The sequence below is a fragment of the Aphelocoma coerulescens genome, chromosome 3 (genome assembly GCF_041296385.1).
Source record: "Aphelocoma coerulescens isolate FSJ_1873_10779 chromosome 3, UR_Acoe_1.0, whole genome shotgun sequence".
Lineage (NCBI taxonomy): Eukaryota > Metazoa > Chordata > Aves > Passeriformes > Corvidae > Aphelocoma > Aphelocoma coerulescens.
The window spans coordinates 79,687,261-79,709,586 of NC_091016.1; the positions used below are offsets into that span (position 1 = coordinate 79,687,261).

The 22,326-nt window shown below is 47.8% G+C and overlaps 1 protein-coding gene across 1 annotated transcript; it reads right to left on the reverse strand.

Annotated features, from left to right (window-relative positions):
• Positions 1-73: 73 nt before the first annotated feature.
• NR2E1 (nuclear receptor subfamily 2 group E member 1) lies at positions 74-21,874 on the reverse strand. Its single transcript, XM_069011024.1, has 9 exons — positions 21,809-21,874; positions 16,493-16,638; positions 15,676-15,763; positions 15,156-15,391; positions 13,699-13,845; positions 7,568-7,664; positions 7,033-7,182; positions 6,660-6,765; positions 74-4,380 (listed from the first exon to the last, which is right to left on the reverse strand). Exons 1-9 carry the CDS (start codon positions 21,831-21,833, stop codon positions 4,218-4,220), a joined length of 1,158 nt encoding a protein of 385 aa, XP_068867125.1. The 5' UTR covers positions 21,834-21,874; the 3' UTR covers positions 74-4,217.
• Positions 21,875-22,326: the final 452 nt, after the last annotated feature.

Below are 22,326 nucleotides of genomic sequence, written 5' to 3' on the forward strand. Positions count from 1 at the left end.
ACATTGAGTGTGGAGTGTCTCATGCTTTCTGAGGAGGAGGGGCTTGACTATGCTAAGTGAATTGGTGTTACAGCCTTGCTGTGATGCTCTTCCACAAGGTAGTTTTGTATTACTAACAGCCAGCACTAAGTATCCTTAGATACTGGCACTCACTCTGCAAGTGTTAAAGTACATATAAAGGTATTAAAGGCTGTTTGTGTGCTGTGGAGCCAAAGCTGGCATACTACTCATGGTAGACAGTCAACAGATCTGTGACTTTAATAACTTTGGGGAAAGAGTACCTTTCTACTTGGCATGAGAAGTGTCAATCTAGCTTCAAATAGCTAGTGAAAACAATGCCATCCTATAGAGAAGGTAATGTTTACATAACCTATAACATCAGTCCTAGATTAAAGTACCTCTGCTCTATAAATAGAATTGGGAACATGAAGTCATACAAGTCTGCTGTAAGATGTGATCATAGACCACTTCCCTGAACACTAAAGGAGGGGTGAGCTGTAGTGTTGTGCTGGTTTTACCACTTCTGCAAAGCAGGTGCAGGACGGCTGAACGGGAATTCACAAGCAGCACTGCTGAAGTTGTCTTTTACATAAGAAGGAAGTGAGCTAGAGAAGCTTAGTCTTCCAAATATGACATGGAAGTTACCTATCCAAATGCTCTTGTAAGCAGATTCCAAAACACTCTAGTAGCAATCTGCTCTAGTGTTTTGTGCTATTTGGTAGTTACATGTTGACTTAGACTCAGCTCTGCCGCTTTTTTCCTTCTTATGACAGGTATCTCTGTAAAGAGCATCCTACAAACTTGTTGGCAAAGTTAGTAGCTTCTTTTAACTAAAACCATTAACCTCACTTATGGAAATCTGAATGTAAAAGACTGAACTGGCAAGGCAGTTGTGGCTGGCTGGATTACACAAAGTACTGGTGATTAGCTACACTGAATAGATAGATGTTTGAATAATTGCTCTTTCCACCTCATACTTAACTGAGATTGTGCTGATTCTCTCTAACCATTCTATTCACAAAACCAAGGACCAAAACTGACAGTCCATTTGCAGCCCAGGGCTGTCACTTTTCAAGATGTTTTTTATAATGTAAATAATTTCCAAATTTCCCTGTCCTTGTTGCATCACCCCTAAAAGTTGAGTTATTCTTGAAAAGGGGGAAAGAAGGGTTAAATGTATTGAAGTTTTGTTATGTAGGTTTAGATACAGTCAGTTGTTGTTTTTCTTTTCTCAAATGTTATTTTCTGAGAGAAGCTTCTTTCAGAAATCAAAGTAAATGCCACATCTTGTACTGAAAGATGATGACACAATCTCTAGCATTTGCCATGAAAAAACCCCAAAATATTTAAGCTGAAGAGGGAAAAGCTGCATGCTTGATGTCAAAGTATTCCTATTTCCAAAGTGAGGATTTTGGAGCATTAGTCTCTTAGAATTACAGGGCTGTGGGATCTGACCTGGCCTTTAGTCCTTCAAGGCTAGCTAGAGACCCTAATTCTAATGTAGTGTAACTGGTTCTGCTTCTGTGCCATCTGCAGCAGTGGGAGCAGGACGTAGTCTGAGATTAGCTGTGCCTAAACCATAGGGATCTGTGCATTGTTCCCAGCTTGTGAGTCTGCTCTGCAGCTGGGCTACTTCTTGCAGGTAAGAGGATGAGATATGGGTGTGGTCCCATTGCCCTGCCTGCTTTGCCAGTGCGCTCTGTTTTGTCCTCTAGCCTGGGTGATGTAGGGACTGGGACTACAGCAAACTGCAGGGTGTGATTGCCTGGTTGCCTAGCAGGGTGGATGCAGTTCATGTTTATTGCTGCTCTGGGACAGCAGCATGAATCTTACTGGAATGAATATTCTGTCATGGGTTCTGTGCAGCACTGAGTTCTACTTCTTTAGCTCATAAACTGAATTGTCACAGAGTGGAGAACCACAATTGCTTTTTCTGCCCTATCAGGTTATTTTCAGTGTAGAGAGCAGAAAATGGTTGAAGATTTTTACAGGTGCAGGAAGAATGGATTATAAAGAGTTTGTTGGTTTCTTTCTAAGAATGTGCTGTGTCCTGTGGTAAGTGCATTCTTAAGTGCTCTGAGCTAGTTTGTATAGAAGATGTTTTGAGGTCCCATAGCCTGTGACTCATCCTGTGTATTTATGGTCTGGCTGTCTTGGAAAAGATAGAATGTGAGACCCAACAGACTGCAAATGGAAGAGAGCTGGGGTTAAAAGTTTGACCTCTGAAACATGTGAGATTTTTGAGCTTGGAAGTCAACAGAGCTAGGATTTCACTTGTGACCTGTATTCCTTGACACTGCAAACCAGTGAGCCATCAATACACACAGTATATTTCCACCTGTCATTTTAGCATGCATGGTTCTTGGGTTACTCATTGCCATCTGAACAATACATTTCCCTCCTACTATTGCCAACTTGTTCTGTTGATTGGGAGTTGTCTCCCTCTTTCTTTGGTGTGATTATGCAGTTAGACACCTTAATAAAACCTCAGTCTATTTTATTGAATCAGTACTTTTGCACTCATCACCTTTTGTTAGCTGCACGGTTCACCGATATTAAAAATTGCAGTAACTTGCAACAGAATGCACATACTGGGGTAGACCTCGGATGCACTTAGTGTTTTATCCTAGAAAAAGCTACATGTCACCTTCTTGAGAAAGAAATGTTGGAACTGGAATTTACTTGGATTACAGAAAATAGCTCTATGCAGGATCTCATAAGGCAGGATCACCTAAGCTACTCCTTTAATGTTTGTCTAATCTGTTTTTAAAAACCTCCAGTGATGGACACTCCACAGGATCTAAGGCAATCCATTTTAGTAAAGAATATTTCTGTTCCCTGGTAAGTAGGGGACAGTGAAAGAAGCTGATAAAGGACAACAGTTAAAAGAACAATGGAAAGTAATTTAAATTCAATATATTTTTATTCTTTGTAAATACAATGAGTACAACTTTTTTACTTCACAAATCGGTTAATCCACTTTGTACAGGAAAAGTTTTACTCATTCTATGATAGTCCAAGTGCTGATCTTTCTCAGTGCTAGTTCCTAATAACAAATCAAATTTTGAAAAGTACAGCAGCTATCTTTAAATGTTTTTTTTTTTCCTACATTTTTCATACATCAAATAAGCAGCTTATAATGTTTTTGTGTGTGAGAGGGTGTAGGTGAACAAGGCTTCAAAATTAGAACCTGGAGTTTCCTAAAAAGGCATTGGAGACTTTTGGAAATTGTTAGCATTGTATCAGTCAACAACCTTTATTTCTTTGAAATAAAATTCCTTCCATTGATTTTTTTTTAATAGTCATTTCATTTCTCTGCACATCTCATCGACAAAGAGTTTGGCCACCGTTGCCTTTGGTTTCAGCACTGTGCCAACGGGACAGCCAGCAGGTCACTGAAGCGGTCATCTCCATTGTATTTGGTTTTGCTGTTTTAGTCTTCCTTTCTTGTGTTGTCTCTTTTCAGGTGTGTGTGTGTGGGTGGGTGGGTGTGTGTGTGAATGTATGTCTGTGTGTGTGGAAGAAGAAGGAGGGAAGGTCGGGGAGGAAATGTATAAAGCTTTTCTGTCTTTAAGATGTTAACCGAACAAATTGTGGTGACATCCGCATCAAAGATCACCAGTTCATTTTGTAGGAAGAATGGAGCTGCCGTCATAAGCTACCTTTTAATCAGTTCTGAAGGCCACTTCATGATGTATTATTATAGCAGAAGCAATGTTTTGGTAACTTGGTCTCAAATGTTGCCTATCGTATTAAAAACATTTTCCCAACATAGGCTACTTTTAAAACAATTCTGAAGGCCACCACATCTTGTGTTACAACAGAAGCCAAGTTTGGTCACCCGGTTCCAAATACTGAACAAACTAAAGTACCTTCTTTCACATTTTGTCTCAGATCTGCCAGTTAAATGAGAGAATAGCAGAGTCTTTGTTAACTATGACTGGCATCTGAATTGCCTCCATCCTGTAGTAACAGGAATAGCAGCCAAATTCCAACCACTTTCACTTTTTCTGTAGAACAAAGCATTCTCTCCATGATCTAAATCACTCTGTTCAGAGCAGCAGAATCATATCTACTGGGGTATTTTTTGTCAATGAGTTTAAGGACTAAACATTCCCAGGCTTATGCTTCCTGTAGATTTTGTTAGTTGAGGCTTATTCTCCATAGATAGAAGTTCTTCTCAAACTGTCCATCCTGATTGTTTATTTTAAGGTAATTTATATGTCACTGGATTTGTACATATCTGAAAGCAGTCTTGTAATTGGTACATTCCCAATGGTCTTTTTGAAAAACACTTCTTCTATTGTGGATGGACTAATTGAACGTAAAGCTGGTAAGAGCAATAGAAGTTTTCCGAAACGACAGGGTTGTGTGGGATACCTGGGAGACAGAGAGAAAAAGAATTTTGTTGAAGTTTTAAAATATTTTTTCAAAGGAAGAACTTTATTTTATAGAAAAAGACCAGTATTTTCTAAATTGCAGGGGTGATGCTTCCTGTGCCAAAACCCTGTGTTTTGTACTTGTGTGAGCAAGAAGGTTGACTCCAAGGAAAACTCTCTGTGGCAATCAGCAGAATATAGGACAAGGTTTCTGAGTTTTGTTTAGCTCCTTTGTTTATTCCCCTAGAGTAATAGCAATACTGAGACTGGACCTGCTGTGTCCCTCATACAACAGTGTTCTTGATGCAGTTCAGGGAAGAGCTTGACTTGTAATAACTACCCTGTCATTTGAAGTACAGTTTAAAACCAGCCAGATTGTCATGGTAATCACTTTACCCCCTTTTGGTTGGCAGATATATCGAATACCAACTGACATTTGTATGGAAAGTTTTTGTTAAAGAAGCTGTGTTTTTCCCCAGGTAATGTGTTTGTGTATAGGATATTTTCCATCCTTTCTCTCAGCTTTTGAAGCTAGCACAGCATAGGACGTGCATGTCTAGCTGTGCTTATACTGGCTTTACACACCAGTGATTCTCAAACTTCTGCTTACAGTGACCTCCATACAGGAAAGTGTAGGTTGTTTGGAGAAACACGCTGCTTCTCCAGACTGCATCCTGTTGCGAGCGACTCCACTGAGATCAAAGGGGTGATACTGCTGTGACACTGGCAGGAGGGTAAATTCAAGCCTGGGGATGAAACACACAGGCTGAAAGCCCCCTCACAATGGAGTCTGAGTGAGAGTCCTGTCAGTGGACTGCACTTTTCCCTTGTAAAAGGATATTGTTTACAACATATACTGAGTAGCACAGTATCTAAATACTTCCAGCAACACAGAAATGCTGTGGAAAAGTTGTCATGCTTGGAAGGGAAGTTGTGGCTATGTATTCCTCCCTGGCTTCTCTCTCCAAGGCCCTGTCTCACCTAGGGTCTCCAGGGAGCAATCTTCATGGAAAAGGCCTTCCCTAAGAACAGGAAGAGGCTGCTATGCAGCAGTTACTCTTTTTGCTCCGAAGCAGCCATAACTGGATGGAATTTGCATTTTTACTTCCATCCCTAGTGCAGGCCATTCTCTGTAGACTAATAGAAGTGTTTCAGAGACTGCTACCATCTAATCTCTGATACTGATAGAACTTCTGCCTGACAGAGATACTATGACAGCAAATCAAAGTTTCAGAAGGAAAAAATACTACAAAAGTTCCTCTTCCACTGCTCCATCTCCCACTGTTTAAGTCTCATGGACCTCCACTGCAACTAAAGGACTTTGCTGCAGCACCACAATGGGATTCACAAATTCTGGGGTTTTCATTTCAACCTGAGAACAAACTCAGGGCAGCATCTTGGAAGAGCCGCTTAAGTTCCTTGTGTCCTGATTTCCATGTCTGCAAAATGGAGGAGATTATATGGGAACTGGAGATCATGGGTGAAAAGAGCTCATACTGGTCTGAGATGGAATGTTTTGAGCATGACTTTTAGTGGTATTTGATTGATTAAAGTGTAGAGGAAAATGTAGCCCTCTGAACTGTAAAGTGTTGCACAGCTGGTATCACTTCCCAGAGGAAGAGCTCTCCTTTTAGCACTTTTCTATTTGTTTAAAAACACCAAAGTGCTGGAGCACACCCAAAGAGGAGCAGCAAAGCTGGTAAGGGTCTCGAGCTCGAGTCCTGGTTAAGGGTCTAGAGCAACAGCTGAGGGAGCTGGGGTTGTTTAGTCTGAAGAAAAGGAGGCTGAGGGGAGACTTTATCACTCTCTACCTGAAAGGAAATTGTAGTCATGTGGGTTTTGGTCCCTTTTCCCAGTTAAAAGCAATAGGACAAAAGGAAATAGCCTCAAGTTGCACCAATGGAGGTTTAGTTTGGATACTAGGAAAAACTTCTTTCCCAAAAATGTTGTCAAGCATTGGAGCAGACTGCACAGGGAAGTGGTGGAGTCATCATCCCTGAAGGTATTTAAAAGACGTGTAGATGTAGCACTTGGGAACATGATTTAATGAAGGACTTGGCAGTGTTAATGGTTGAACTGGATGATTTTAAGGGTCCTTTCCAACATTTTCTATGGTTCTATTTCATCAGGAAATGCCAAGTCCCAGCAGGCTGACAGCCAATGTATACTCTGTAGCAGCCTGGTCCCCATTTCAGTCAGTGCAACTGCCACCTTCTGTGCAATGAGAGCAGGATTTCACCCCTCCACCTGCCAGAAGTACTGATAGAAGACACCACTGACCTGGTATGAATGTAGCTGTTCAGGGTGAGCTGGGCTTCGTCTTGAAGGGCTGCTATGGCGGCCGCATTTCGGAAACTCCTCAGTTCAGAACCACTGTGTGTGGGCACTGGAAAGCAGATCAGTTACTAGTTCAGCTTGACTCTTGGGTGGGTCAAAACAGTTCAGCTAGTGCTATCAATGAAAATTAAATGTTCCCATTAGTTCCCCAGCACTCCACTGTCAGCCTTTCAAAATGCAGCAATGAATTGGAATTCAATACCGGGAAAACTACTGGGTGATACAAAGCTATGCCTAGTTTAAAACACCATTTGCACTTTAAAGCAGCGACCTCGTAGTTATCAGAGCAGACGAGCAAGAGAGCCTTTCTGCTTACCAGCTTTAAAAGTGACAATGCATTTGAGACAGGCAAATTCAGTAGCATCTAGCCGAAGTTGTCTAAATCTAGCCACAACCTCCTGTAAAGCCTGTATTTCTGAAATAATTTTATTCAGCTTCTGAGAATCTGTATTGTCACCATTCATGCCTGAAACAGAAACAGATGAAATAAATAATATTAAAGGCATTTGCTTTATTTTATATTGATTTCTGACAAAATCCTCTGTATCAATGTCCTCTCTATTGTCACACTTGTCTATCTGGTTCCATGTAAACTGACTATATTGTATGAAAGTTAATATAAAATCTTCTCTTGGATGATAACAAACACAGTAATTTGCATTTAAATGACAATGCAAGCAGTCATGAATACAACAAAACAACATTATTTGCATTTAAATATAGATTTATAAATGACAGGTATGCTCTATTGTTCAGTAGGAATTTGTTATTCTTTACATGTTGTTCTTTTTTCAGTAATGTATTTTTATGGTAATTTTTGTAACAAAGTCATTAAATTGTGCAATTCTTACCAGATACAGCCAGTAGAGTGTTAGCATCAACTGGAATGGCCCATTGTGCTATTCCTAGAACAAACAGTTCTCTCCAAGCATCTTCCAAAAGCATCAGCTGTCATACAATAGATGTACAATATAACATAGTGTATAATTTATAGATTTATAAACAATTTAAATATGTAAATTTCTGTTATTTTAAAAACTACTTTAAATGCCTGTCATGGTATTTCCCCCACAGCATTCATTAGCTCTTCTCTTAGCCTTTTGAGAAGGTGTCTAGAAATAAGTCTATGCATTGCAGAAAAACACTGAGGGTTGGCTCACTGTGCACCGTGTTGTGGACCAAAAAGGAGGAGAGAGTGAGAACTCTTTCCCCAGAGCATTTGCTCACAACATGAACACACTTGCTTTCTCAGCATATTATGGGTTCTCTTCTCCTCTCCTTCAGTACTTTTATAACTGTTCTAGGGCAGGTTGGATGAGTGCTTTCCTCTTGCTCTCTGGGGATTACACTCATTTCCCTCGGGAAGGCAGAATTTTGTGAAGGAAAGCCTGGACAACATCCTGCATCAGTGTAGGGAGCACTGCTTTAGAGCACACATGCACCTTATAACCCCTTCCTTACTAAGCAAGTCTTCAGATCTGTCAAGCACCGCATCTGGACACACGCAGAGTTCCTCAGTGTCACCTGTTTTTCTGCTTTTTTTGCTTAAAATCACTCAGAAATTCCAGGCACTAAGAGCTGTTGCCTTTCAGAGATGCAAATATCCACGCACCTACGCTGACAGCATTGCTAGTTCTCTGCAATTTTTGCACACTGCATGTCTATATAGAGATTGTGTTTTTCTCTGTTTTCTCTGAGGCAATGCTTAAGATTTCCCTGAAAAGGCAGTGATGCATCTGAAGAGGAGACGAAACTTCTGGAAATGCAGACTGGCAAAGCCAAGCAGAACAGACGTGTTTAAGCTTGAGGGCATCTATGGATTGTTAGCCCAGACCAACTCTTACGAGAGGTTTGGAGGACCTCTGGTTCAGCTGAAGTTCATGGCCAAAGGGCATGTGGTGGTGTGTACACCTTGCTGGGACCTCATGTCACACAATAGGGTGGCAGAGGTTTGAAGGGGTGAGAACTGTAGTGGGCTCAGGAGGTATCTTCTAGCAGCTCCATGCAGTAAAAACAGATTGCCCAAAACTCAGGCAGAAAAAAAACAAAGCCACCAAACCAAACCCCCCAAACCTGCAATTATTAATGTTGCTATGGTCCCTGAAACTATCAGCAGCTTAGCTTCTTAGGAAAAGAGGAAAGAGGGTATTTTAAGTATGTAAAGAGTCTGTAAGGAAGAACAAAGTAAAAAAAGATGCTGTACCAAGTTAATGATGATTTCCTTGGAATCAGACATGTGAAAGTAGTAGGTGATACAGAAAGCATCAGTACAAGTGAATCCTTCATCTATGTGCAAACTCTTAACAATATTGCTGTTGAGAACAGTGTTACTTGTTGCCAGCCACTAGGACATGAGGCAATTGGCAGAAACTGATGCACAGGAAATTCCACCTGAATAAGAGGAAAAACTTCTTTACTGTGCATTGAGCACTGGAACAGGTTGCACAGAGAAGTTGTGTTGGGGTACCTACCTCTCACTGGAGGTATTCAAGAACTGCCTGGACACAATCCTGTGCAATGAGCTCTAGGATGACCCTGCTTAAGCAGGGAGGTTGGATCAGATATGATCCCTTCCAACCTGACCCCTCCTGTGATTCCATGACTGCAAGTTTTAAACTGTTCTAATCTGAAGGGAAGGAAGAATTCTCAGAGTCTCTGCCCTCAACTTGTCACTGTAGGGTTATGTCCATTTTATGCCTTTTTGCCCTGTGTGCTTTGCAGAACTTCTGCATAACCTCAGGAAATTGTGACAGGAACGTATTTGTGTCTCTGCATACAGTTGCTGTTCAAAACACTTACATTGGATTCTACAGTACCAAAAACTGCCCAGATTATTGTCTGAAATGGAGACATGGAGGGGGTGTTGTGTCTAGAGTGTGATGCCCATCTCAGCTTTCTTCTGAGAGCAGATGAATCTGCTCTTAAGTTTCCTAACCACTGCAGCTTGCAAACCCAGTCCCTCCTCTGGATAATCCCACCTGATGGATGTGCAGGTGTCTGTATGACATAGGAAATGATTGGCCAGCCTTTCATTTGCTTTTGTAAAACTTTTTTTGTCATTCATTCATGCAGATACAATGGTAATGACTGGTGGTTCCTGGAAGATATCAATTTCATATTTTCTTTCCCACCAAGTCTTTAAAGTCAGAAGACTTTAGAAATAAGAGACTATTCCAATAGCTAAAGCTTTCTTCATGCCTATGCATAAGTCTGTAAAACCACCAATTAAAATAACTCATAGTGAAGTCATACTCAGCCCTTCTTCTTCAAAGAAACAACAAATACCAGGCTTTCTGAACAACTGGGTTTTGCTTCTTAATCAACCCCATCCTTAGTGTGACCTTTTGTTGGTCACCTGCATTGGGCCAACCTGTCTCACAGATAAAGTGGGCAGGTGTGCAGGCCAGCAGAACTAGAGGCATGACATTTTTTGCTATGTGGTTTCCAGTTCAAGATGGGTATGAATCTAGGGAAGGGACACAGCCTCTGGTTTACCAGAGGTAAATGATGCAGCAATGCTCAGACTTGTGTTTTATCAGCAAATTGGTTTCTATTTATTTCCTTGCCTTCAAGATAAAACTGTCCCAGAGTCCTGAAATTAACAGTGCACTCGCCTCTTTAGAAGAGCACAAAAAAAAAAAAAAAGAAAAATTCAGGAAAAGATTTTAGACTCTCCTCAGCCAGATGTCAGGGATACAAAAAGAGAAATGCAGACATTTACAGCTGGGCCATTGTCAAATTAAATAATGCAATAGCAATGTTATAAAAATCAACTGTATGATTATTCATGAAATAAGGTGATTAAAATCAGAGTTATTTCTTCTCCAGCTCTCCTAAATATGACAGGGGAATCATTCAGAAAGAGACCCAAGTCAAAGCTTTTGAGCTGAGTTTTGAGGAAGCTGACTCACAATGAGGTACAGCGAGAGTGATGTAAAAGAAAGGTTGCGTTTTTAGTATGTTATTCACTAACATTAGTCCTTGCTATGAAAGTGAAAGAGGTAGTGGGTTATTTAATGGGAGCGCTGTGGTATCTATGGTAAAATAAGCAGGCCTTGCTGTTTGAGGCATACTTGGTCACATGCCATGGAGATTTCCCCTGCTCCCAGATCCTGCTGCCTCCTCCTCTGCACACTAACAGAGATGATGTTGTGGGAAATGCCTCCCTGTTATAGGTTAGCAAGCCTAGTCCCGGAAGGGATGTCCTTGCTAAGGGGTGCTTACAGTTTCCTCTGGGACCTGATAGAACCTATCAGCTGGCCAGTTTGAATATGGACCATTCTTTAAGCCACTTAAAGTTGTGACCGCCTCTGTGATGCACACTTAAGAATAGACAAACTCCCCCCCAAGCTCTCTCTCGTTTCCGGCGCTGGGACAGGTGGCTGCAGGCCCCGTGCGGGAGCCAGCGGGCCCGGCCATGCCCTGCTTGGGCCAGGCCGGGCCAGGCCACAGCTCCAGGATGACCCCCCCAGCAGGGCTGTGGGCAGCCAGAGCGGCTCGGAACCCCCCCTCCCCTTTCCACTGCGGCCAAGATTTCAGCAAAGCGGCACCGCTGTCCGGCAGAGGCCAGGTGACCAACAGCGATAAGCCACACAGCTGCAAGGCCGAGGTGAGATTAACCCTCTTAGTGCTGTGAAGAGCTGGAAACCTGAGGGAAGAGAGAGAGGAGATGCTTAAAGCTGAAAGTCTGTTGTGAAGCTATGATATATCAGAGTATCTCATTGTAATTTCATGAAGATATGGGGGGTGGAGTGTTCAGCTCGCAAGCAGAAGCACCTGCGCTGAGATAGGCAGATGCTGACGCAGCTGTAATTTCATGAGAAGTTTGGACAGGGAGAGATGAACCAGATGAACCAGATGAGGACTTTTGCTCCAAATGGGAAAGGAGAAAACCTCAGTTCCTAGAGATGCTCCCAGAGATAGTCCTAACGATGAAGATGAGGAAGACCCTTTGCTCCCAGGGAAGGAGAAGGGCCTCTGTTTTTTGTTTCTGAACGACTCAACCTTAAAATTGTACCCCAAAAAACTTCAAGAGTGGACCCTCAAAAGCAGTTGCGGGAAAAGCTGCAAGTCGGGGGAAGGGACTCACATTGCAAGCAGAGAGACTCCTCTTCCTAAATGGACTGAACAATATTTGGAAGTGGGTGGCTGTCTCATTGTGATAATGTTTTCATAGCACGAGCAAGAAGAGACTTCTCTTTCTAAATGGACTGAACAAGGTTATTATGGAAGTGGTAAACAGACTGAACATCTTAAGGGTTGTCTTTTTACATTGTCAGTGGGAGAAGGGAGGAAGGTGGCAGGAGGAGGAGAGTTCTGAAGGTGTGGTATAATTTTTGTCCTTCTTTTAGGTCTGTTAATAAACTTCTTTATAGTCTTTCAAGTTTGGTGCCTGCTTTGCATTTCTCCTAATCCTTATCTCACAGAAGATAAGCAGTAATGAGTATTTTGGACCAAACCACTACACTCCCTATCATGTCAAATAAAGCCTTTGCCTAGGGAGCCTCCTGTGGACATCACTGGTCTAGAAATAGACCCCGTCTCCTCCCGTGTGCTGTGGCTGCTGCTGGAGCAGCACACCTGCTTCTTGTCCCTGACTCTTGGGCCTGTTTCTTTGGTTGCTCACTGTGACAGAACCAGTGCTCTGCTGGATTAGTGGCAGCAGAAGACAGGATTAGAGAGCAGCAGGATGCCACACTGGGATTGTTGTCTTCCTCCTGGCATATGTGATCTCCCAGGTCCTGTCTCATTGCTCCCTTCATCGTCACTGTATAGCAGGACTGCAGGTGGAGCTGAGCAGCATTCCTCTTTGTCTAATTTCACAACAAAGATTTCAAAACTTGGGTTTGGTGCTAGGAATAGAACATTTTTATATACTTTATAACACATTGTGGCCATCATGATTTACCTTTAGGTAGAAAACAGTATTGGTTTTCCAAGAAGCTCTTTTCTTTTAGTTCAAAATACGTATTTGCATATCAACTGCAACACTTGCAATGTGCTTCTAGGGAGAGGAACTAGTTCCTCTGATGCCTGCCATGTAATGTCTATGGCACAGTTTTTCTAGTTAACATTTTGGTAAATTAGCTCAATCATATCAAAGTATTAGATGTCTTTTGTGATTGGAGCTTTGTGTAGATATCCACCCTTCAATTTTACAATTATCTGATTACTTTTTAAAAAATTGGTGCATTATACAAAGCACACTGAGTCCTCATCAAGAATCAAGTCATCAAGAAATTGTTTCATCTTGTATGGTTTACATATGATTTACTTGAGGCAAAGGTGAATTATCATAGAGGAAAACAAAACACATTAGGGAAGATTTTAATTAATGGTAAAAAATATTGGGAGCTGGCCAAATACTGTTTCCACCATATTGATGTAATTGTAAGCCAAGGTGAATAAGGAAAAAATGTTGGCTGTGTAAACAGCTGAGAGGAGAGGAGAAGAAGAGGAGCAGGAGGAGAGGGAGGAGGAGGAGGGTAGGGGGAGGATGAGAAAGAGCTGGTAAAGGAGGAAGAGGAGAATTGGTCTTCAGAAACCACCTCAGCCATATCCTGAGACCGTAAGTTTAACTAAGCATTTCTCATCCCAAAAAAGCAAAGTAAGATGCTGTTCCCCATTTTATGGAAGGAAAATTGTCCTACAAGTAAAGAAGTAGTTTTGGCCTGCTAAGCTTGGTCTGCAGCCTGGTAATTCCTTTTGCACTTGTCCTTCCATAATATTCATTTTATATTAGATTTCTTTTTCCTGGCTTGATTTTCACTTGCTTCATGAGATAAAAGTTAGAGGAAAGCAGTTTCTAAACCACTGCCTGGTTTTCAGGGACAGACTGAAACTCTGCACTGAACTTCAGAGCTGCTGAAGTCCATTTATGGATTTCAAGGTCTAGGGCTGTAAGTTCAGGACCCAATGTGATGTCTGAGCCTTCTTTAACAGGCAGGCCAGGCTGATGCCACTCCCACTGCCAGTGCCTTACCTGGTCTTGCAAGGACAAGGTGGAGAAGGCTGGGACACTTTTGGCCCACTTGATGCTCATGAACAGAAGTCTGGCTGCTGACTCACAGACGGATTCAGTGGCCACTTCATAGAGATACATAGGGGTACCGTTGACTTCATGTGGGTACTAATGTCAAAAAGAAAATAAAGCCATTTCATACAGTGTCACCAAGGCAGCCTGGTCTTCCTCTCCCCTACATTCAGTGCTCCTGCTCATGCCCATAACAGAGTGTGCACTCTCTTGTTCTGCAAGCAGAGGGCATTGCTTGCAGTGGGCTCACTCCAAACTTCTCTTTGCTGCTTATCCGTGTGGATGAGCTGTGCTAAAGAAACTGTTCAGAGCAGGAGGTTGAAAGGAGAAATTATTACATCGAGGGGCAGGGGAGGGGGTGTGTGAAATGTACCAAAATTATGTGTCATGCTTTACTGGGTTACACAACACCACACCTCTGATAGCAGAGTTACAAGAATAAAAATTTGATTAGCAGTATGTAGTTTGTAACCTTGCTTCGGAAGCTGATTTAGCATTCCAGCCCTGCTCAGCAAAGCAGTAAATATTCATTTAGCCTAAACATTCATCTTGCTCCCTGACTGCAACAGGCGTAAGGAGATGCATAGAGCTAAGCATAACTATCTAGAGGCTGTGTAGGGTTTGAATGGAATTGTTTTCAAGTGTGTGCTACATTTTCTTGCCAAATAATTTCTGATTCAACATTTTTCAAAATTACCACGTAAAACTATATGTTGTGACCACGTTTATGATGGGTTCTGCCAAGATACCAGCTCTGAAAATGCAGAACTATTTAAGTAGTTTCTTCTGTGATTTTCTAGATGCTGTGAAGACACAAAATGCCATTGCAAATGGGCTAATGAAAAACATCGCCTTGCAGCTAATTCCTGTGCAGTCGAGGCCACAGTAGTGCTTCCACTGGGCTGCTTAGGAAATATCACAACCAAGAAGTGCAGAGAGCCAGCTTAGCCAAGTTTGGGTTTTGTGTCTGTGGGGACAAGTTGCAGGCTTTGGTCAGTACACAAAGTACTTTCTGAACTGCACCACTGTGGAGGTTGGCATTTTGCTGAAGAAAACTCATTCACAGGGATTGTATTCCTTGTGAAACAAGGTTTAAAACTGACTTGTGGACAGGCTCCAGGCAGGAGGAGCATTTCTGCAGCCATGAAGGTATAAGAAAGTGTGAGAGACAGGGTTTGTGTGGACCAGGTTATCAGTTGGTCCTGCTGCATACCCCTTCTCCAGAGGGTGTTGCACCTCATATCCTCAGAGCTTTTAGGGATGTAACAAAAGTCCCCACCACAACCCACAAAGCTTTAAGCCTTGTTGTTTGCCGTGTCTACCCCAGAGGCAGGAAGGAGCCGACAGGTTGCAGGCACCTCAGCAGCAGGGTTTGCAGCCCGCCGGGGGCCAGGGCAGTGGCTGACCTTTGGGGTGGGCTGTGCCAGGCCCACGAGAGCCTGTCTCTCCGGGGTGCCAGTGACAGCAGCCAGTTCCAGGCCATGGGGCTCCAGCTGGGAGACGGCCGTGAAGAACGCGGGTGCCGGCAGGGCGGCAGCAGGGAAGTGCGGGGCTCCGCCGCTCTCCTCCTTGTGCCCGCGGAAGTAGAGGGCCACCTGCTTCCGTATCGTCGACGTCCGAGGGCCCCGCTCGTGCTGCACCGCTGTGGGGCATCAAAGAGAGACGAGGGGGTCACCTCGGGGATCTGCACTGGGTGTCCTGCACTGCTCGACCGGGCTTCCCTCCCTCCCTGCAATTTTCTGAGGCCAGCCCGGTGTCCCCCCGCCCAAGACGCGTCTGGGGAGAAGTGTCTGAGGCTGCCGCAGGATGGGAGGGTCATTAGTGGCCAGGGCAAGGAGATACTGGAGTGACACGGCGCTCCTCGGTTCCGAGCAGCTCCCACCTGCTGCCCCGCCACCCCAGCCCCGGGAGAGGGGGAGCAGGTACCATCTTTGTTCATGTTGACCTCCAAGCACTTCTTCAGCCGGCAGGCTCGGCACTGGTTCCTGTGCGTCTTGTCCACCGGGCAACCTCCCTGCAACACAGCTAGCCGTCGGGCCGGGGGCAGCAGCGCGCCCACCCCGCCGGCCGCAGGCGCCGGGCCCGCGGCTGCGGGAGGCGCGGAGGGGCCGCCCGTGCGTGCGCCGTCCCGGGCCGTGCCAGGTGCTCGGCCCGGGGACAGGGCGGGCCGGGCGGGGCGGGCCGGGCCGCCTTCAGCACCCGAGACAGCGACGGCGGCGCCGCCCCCTCGGGGAGCCCGGGTGCACCGCGCATCCCTCCGCGTTCCCAGCCCCACGTCCCCGCGGGGACGGTGCGGGAGTGGAAGGGAGAGCGGCCGGAGCAGGAAGGGGAAAAGCGGAGCTGCCTCCGCCTGGGCGAGGGCACGACACGCCGGAGTGTAAACCCACGGTTGTCCATCGCCTGGCAGTGCTGAGGCTTACCGAGAGGCTGCCCCTCTCTGTCCGCCCACAACCAGGCGGTGTGCTGGCTGTGCCCTCCCCCTGCCCGCATCCCTCCTTCTCCCTGCTCATCTCCCCCATCCTCTCGGGTGGGCTGGGGCGGGGGGAAGTGCCGTGGGGAGGCGGGCTGGGGCACCCACCTCCCGGCCTCGGCCCGGGACCCCCTGGGAAGGGAGGTGAGGCTGCGTGGCTGCTACATCTTGCTGCGGGTGTCTCTCTGTGGGTGGGGCAAGGGCAATGCGGACCCCTGGGGAAATGCAGGGTAGGGGGTGCAGGCGGTGAGGGGGCTGGCCTGCGTCTGGTACCTGATTTCCTGATTTGCAAACATAAGTCCTATTCCTCCTGATGCTCCGCTTGAAAAATCCCGAGCACCCATCGCAGGCATAAACCCCATAGTGCTTCCCGGAGCTGCGGTCCCCACACACTTTGCAAGGGATGTCTAAAATGCGACCTGAAAGCAGAGAAGGGAAAGAGGGAGAGAGAGAGCGCTCAGCAATCTGACCTCCGGAGGGATTAGCCCCAGAACCGCAGTACAAGCAAATAATGAAGTGATTTTATAGCCAACTTTCTTTTCCTTGAGCAAGTGTCAGTTTTCTACAATGAGCATTATTCATGCCCCGCTACGTTTATTTGGATCTTCTATAATCGCCAAGACCCATTTTGGAAGGGAAGATTACAGCAGCGGGAGCAGCAGTGTTGCCTGCTAGAAGTGAGGATGAGGGGGAAGGGGACGGAATTCGGGGGGTTTGGTGAGGCGGGGGTGTGTTTCCCTCGCTTTCTGGCGCTCGGCAAACAGAGGACGGCACTTTCCCTGGGCAGGAGAGCAGTCAGGAGACCGATGGACAGAATAAACCAAACCAAAACAAAATAAAATGACCGCGAAGCCAAGTAACCTCCTCTCCCCGCTAGCAACCCTGGTGAAAGGGGGCTGATTTCCTCCGCAGGGAAGGCGTGCCATTTTCTTCACCCCAAAACCTGCAGCAAAACTTTCCATCTCCGTTTTGTGCGCGGAGGAGTCAGCGGGCCGGGAGCCTGGCTGGCGGGCAGTGCCCCTCTGCTCCGCTCCGCCTCGCCCACAGCCCCCGCTCTGCCGGGCGCTGCTTTCGCACCCGCTTCGACTAGAATTGCAAACGCTCTCAGGGAGATGTAAAAACTCGTACAGAGACTGTTGCAGCCCAGCTCAAGAAACCCGCCAAAACCCCGCTCGGCTTCTGCCTTTTCTCTGGTTTATTTCTTCTCTGCTCTGCTGTCTCTTTTCTTTTATTTTTCTCTCTTTCCTTCTTTTACTTTTTCTCTTCTTTTTTCTTTTTCTTTTTCTTTTTCTTTTTCTTTTTCTTTTTCTTTTTCTTTTTCTTTTTCTTTTTCTTTTTCTTTTTCTTTTTCTTTTTCTTTTTCTTTTTCTTTTTCTTTTTCTTTTTCTTTTTCTTTTTCTTTTTCTTTTTCTTTTCCTTCATTTTTATTTTTCCTTTATTTTTTTCTTTTTATTTCTTTTCATTTTTATTTTCCTTTACCTTGTTTCTTTTTCTTTTTCCTTTAATTATTTTTTCTTTTTATTTCCATTTTCCTTTCCCTACCTTCTCCTTCTCCTTCTCCTTCTCCTTCTCCTTCTCCTTCTCCTTCTCCTTCTCCTTCTCCTTCTCCTTCTCCTTCTCCTTCTCCTTCTCCTTCTCCTTCTCCTTCTCCTTCTCCTTCTCCTTCTCCTTCTCCTTCTCCTTCTCCTTCTCCTTCTCCTTCTCCTTCTCCTTCTCCTTCTCCTTCTCCTTCTCCTTCTCCTTCTCCTTCTCCTTCTCCTTCTCTTCTTCCCTCTGCCTCAAACAGCCTTCTCTCGTACCAGAACTTAAGTTAGAAATTCGGTCCCTCTCACCAAACCTTGGTCTCCAAACTCCGATGGACAGGTCTCTGAGCCACTATATTTGTTTGGAATTAGTTCAGGGAGAGCCCCGGCTACGGGTGGGTGAGGATGAAGGCTGGAGGGGGAAAAGTGGCAGCGTGCGGAGCGGTGCTGGGGGGCAGAAGGGGGGCAATGGAAACAGGCCGCAGGGGCTCCTCTCGCTCCCTAGAGAATTTAGGAGTCCGAGATACTTTCAGACATGTCTGCGCTAAGGCTCTAAGACAATGCCTGCTGGCAGACAATAGGGACATTAGATAAAGTGTTAACTTAATGATTTTGCCCATTGAAACTCGTTTGACTGCCTCCAATGAGCACAAGCTGCCAGCTTCTCCCCTAAATGAAACCCGACAGCTGCTATACACAACACGGCGAGAGGGACGGGGATTAGGTTAGGGACTGCGAGAGGGAGGGGTGGCGGAGGGAGGGAAGGTGCGGGGGGGGGGGGGGGGAGAGGTTAAAGAATAGAAAACTTTTGCGCAATTAATAAGGAGCGCAGCTGAAGGATGCCCCCCCCGCCCCACTGCCTGCGAGCAAACCGCGGCTTTGGAGGTGCAGGTAGGTGCCCGTGAAGAGGGCTGAGGCCAAGGCATGGTTTCTGGGAGTGTGTAATTACAAGCCCTCCTTGCCACCTGCCTATTGGGGCACCAGTGACCCGTCAAAAAGTGTAGCATGGGAATTCGGATATCGCACAATGCAAACGGGGGAAAGCGCCCGACTTCCCTCTCCAGTCCTTAGCATCCACGGGGAGAGAGAGGATCCACACGCACGCACACAAAGGAGGAGGAGGAGGAGGAGGAGGGGCAGGCTGGGGGTGGGGGGAGAGACACTGAAGCGGTACGTGCAGCGGTGGTGCATCCCGGTGCTGAGCCCGGCACTGCTGCGCTGCCCCCGCGCACCCCGTCCCGCCGCGGCTCCCGGCGTCAGGACCCACGTCCGCTCCCCTTCCCTCGGCAGCGGGCCCCGGCCGCGGCCGCCCACCCGGGCCCGCCGTGTGACCGCCACCCCCCGGGCCACCAGGCAGCCACGGGGTCCCCGCTTCCCCGGCCGGCCTGCGGTGCGGGGCAGCCGGCTCGGCTCCTCCGGTGCTAAAGTCGGCCAGTGGAGACGGAAGAAACTTGTGTTAGTTTTTCCCACACGGATTTTGAGTTTGGGAACCGCTTTGAAAAAAAACCCTATGCACTATGTACGTACATATCCACAGCACGCATGTAAACATCTGGCGCATATATTCTTTACACGTCTCTATATTTCTCCTATGAATCGCGAGCACCTGGAGCACCTCGCCAAACCCACATAACCACGTTTCCAGCCGCCGGAGCAGCGTGGCCGGTCTGCTCAGTTCCGTGGCCCCCGGCGAGGCGGTGGACGGGGATGGGGGACACGGCGGAGGGAGCGGCTGGAGCCCCCCACGTTGCGCGTTTGCGGGGCCGCCCCGTCCCGCCGTCCGCCCGGCCGTGCTCTGCCCACCCCCCTCCACCCCCCAAACCCCCATCCCTGCCCCGCGGGGGGTGTTATGAGAAAACTTTTGTGCAGGGCAAAATATGAAATAAGTAGACGGGTAAGAGGCAGGGCGGGGGGTGGGAAGGGAAAAATGTAAGCTTGACACGGGGTCATGCGATAACTGATTAACTCTGTTTAAAAGCGCTCCGGTTCCCCGAGGTACCGCTTCGTCTCAGAAGTTTTAACGCTAAGAAAATGGGATTTCTGTTCAGCAGGGAAACCGTTTTGAACATCCCACGACAGGGGGTCATTGGGGGCTTTTTTTGTGTGTCATAATTGCTTAAAGGATATATGGCAGCCCCGATTACTGTAATTACCATCAGAGGCTGTTGAAAGAAGTTAGTCTGGGCTCGGAGGACGGCAGGATGGGGTCTTGTTACCACCCAGGCAGAAATCGCAGCTGACATCGCCGGGCGCCCACCGGCGGGCAGAAAAGCCAAGATGCAGCCCCCTTTCCCGGGAGCCCCTCAGGACCCCCGGGAGGAGCGCCCAGGCCCTGGAACAGCTGGTCGGGCTTTTGCGTGCGCTGCCGAGGCCGGCTGGGCTCGGGCCCCAGCGCTGAGGAGACGCAGCATGTCCCCATCCCTGTGGGATTTGACTGAGTCGGGCCTGGGGGTCCCTTTCGGGAGGTCCCCAGAGGTCAGGGGGTCATCAGTGGAAGCGGCGGCAGTGGCCGGGGGTCGCTCAGCGCCGTGAGACCGGAGGCGCGGTCCAGCCTGGCGGGTTTTCACCTCCGCAAAATGTCTCCGGCAGAAGCTCCGCCGTCCTTTGGGAACAAGACTCCCCGGTCCTTCCTGTCCCTTCCTTATCACTCAGAAACCTGCCAGGAGCCCCGATAACGTCCCGGCACGGCTGCCCACGGGCCCGATCCCGCTCCGGCTGCCTCGCGCTTCTCGGGCAGCCTGGGGAGCGCAGCCGGCGGAAGCAGCCCCGGCCGCCGCAGTTTTTTAGCCGCTGGCCCCGTCCCCTTCCCCGGTTAGTACCTTATTACATCGACTACAATTTTATTTCCCGCCTCGCGGGGCTGGGGCAGAAAGATGCCGCGCTCAGCCCCACGGAGGAAGGAGGACAAACCAACGACGCCCGAGCGGCGTCAGCTCGGCCGCAGCACCGGGGGCTCCGCGCCGCCCGCCTCCTCCACGCGCGACCTCCGCGCCGCGGCCCCCGACTGCCCCTGGGCCCCGCCGCCGCGCCCCCTCCCTCCCCCCGGCTTCCCGGCCCCCGCGGACAAAGGGCGGACTCGGGTCAAAATAATGGAGGGCAGCGGCGAGGAGAAGGCCGCGGGGCTGACGGGGGGCGGCCGGTGGCAGGTACCGCAGCGGGTCCCTCCCGGCTTTGCTTCCCTTTGCCGCCGCTCCGCAACCCCGGGAGCCTGTCGGAGCGCAGAGGAAATAGCTGTCCGATCCATCACTTGTCAGACATTAAATTGGATTGGGTATTTTTTCCCCCTTTGTTACTGACTCCATCCATATTACAAACTCCGAAAGTCCCATTGGGATTATACGGATTGAGCCATTCTGTAAGAGCGGTTAGTCATGCTTTAAATTCCCCAGTTATGAGGTGCATGGATTTAGGATTAAGGAAAATGTGACTTTTAAGTTGTTTCTGCTTTCCTCGTTGCAGGATTATTTGTTGTAACTGGGAATGGTGTGCAAAGTATTGCATTTAAATCCTCCTTCGACTGAGTTGCTTACGCGATTCCGTGTAATTGAGTGATCGGAGTTTCAAACTCCTAAAAAGAAATTATTATGTCGCAGAAGGTTGCATAAAGTCCGTGAGAAAACCAGCACATTTCAACGCCGAAATGCCTTTTAAACCCAAACCTTCCCCCCTCCGCCCCAGTACCGGAGACCCGCACGCAACCGCCCGCGTCCCGGCGGAACCAGCCCCCTCCCCGCCGTCGGCGGAGCCGCCTTCCCGGGGGCTCGCTGCCTACGGGCTTCTGCCCCGGTTCCCAGCGCGGAAAGCCGCGGCACGCAGCTGGAAAGAGGCTGTTTGTAAGCCCCAGGCCCAAACTCCATCGGGGCAACTCCGAGCCTATATATTCGTTGCCACTCCGGTTGGAAATATACACTTCTTTTTCAATTGGGCGCGGGGTGTGGGGGGGTGCAATCCCAAGCCACAACCCCCCCTCCCCTTCCTCTCCCTCCCCTACACCTCCCGCCCCCCAGGCCAGGCTGCAGCCGGCCTCGGGAAGGCTGCTCGAAGCCTCCACCGCGTTATTACCCACTTGTTGATCCCGCCGGCTTGCTCATGCTCGAAGCCCCCGTGAGTCGTTAAACTCGGGGCGAAGTGTCGGCGCCGGGGCGAGGCGGTGCGGCCCCCCCGGGGGCCCCCCTGCTCCGCGGGGCAGGTGCTTCCCTTGGGTGCTCACTGCTGGCTCCGCCGCGGGGGCCGGCACATCCTCGCCGCAGCCCCGCTCCCCCAGCGATGTCCTCCCGAGGGACGGGGGCAAGCTGCGGGGACGCGGAAAGGGGGGAAAAGAAAAAAAAAAAGTGGAGCAAAATGAAAAAAAAAAAAAAAAGAAGGAAAAAAGAAAAAAAAAAACCAACGAAGTGACCCAAAGTCGGAAGCCCCTGGCTGCCTCTCTGCGAGTAGATGCTCTCGGGACCCTGGGAGGGTGCTGGGGGTGCGACTGTACTCGCCACCGCACTCCTGGAAGGCAAGCGACAGCCACAGCAGCCAGGACAACAATGAGACGAAGGAGAAGGTAGGATAGGGAGCGGGGCTCTGCGCCGAGCGCCTTGG

What these genes read in the sequence shown, in the direction of transcription:
- NR2E1 (XM_069011024.1), bottom strand. Translation starts at nt 21,833, where the DNA reads ATGAGCAAGCCGGCGGGATCAACAA. An exon ending in TTTGCAAATCAGGAAATCAG is followed by an intron (nt 15,764 to 16,492) that starts GTACCAGACGCA and finishes GCTGTGTTGCAG; the next exon opens with GGAGGTTGCCCGGTGGACAA. An exon ending in CATTGTCACTTTTAAAGCTG is followed by an intron (nt 6,766 to 7,032) that starts GTAAGCAGAAAG and finishes TCTGCTTTCCAG; the next exon opens with TGCCCACACACAGTGGTTCT.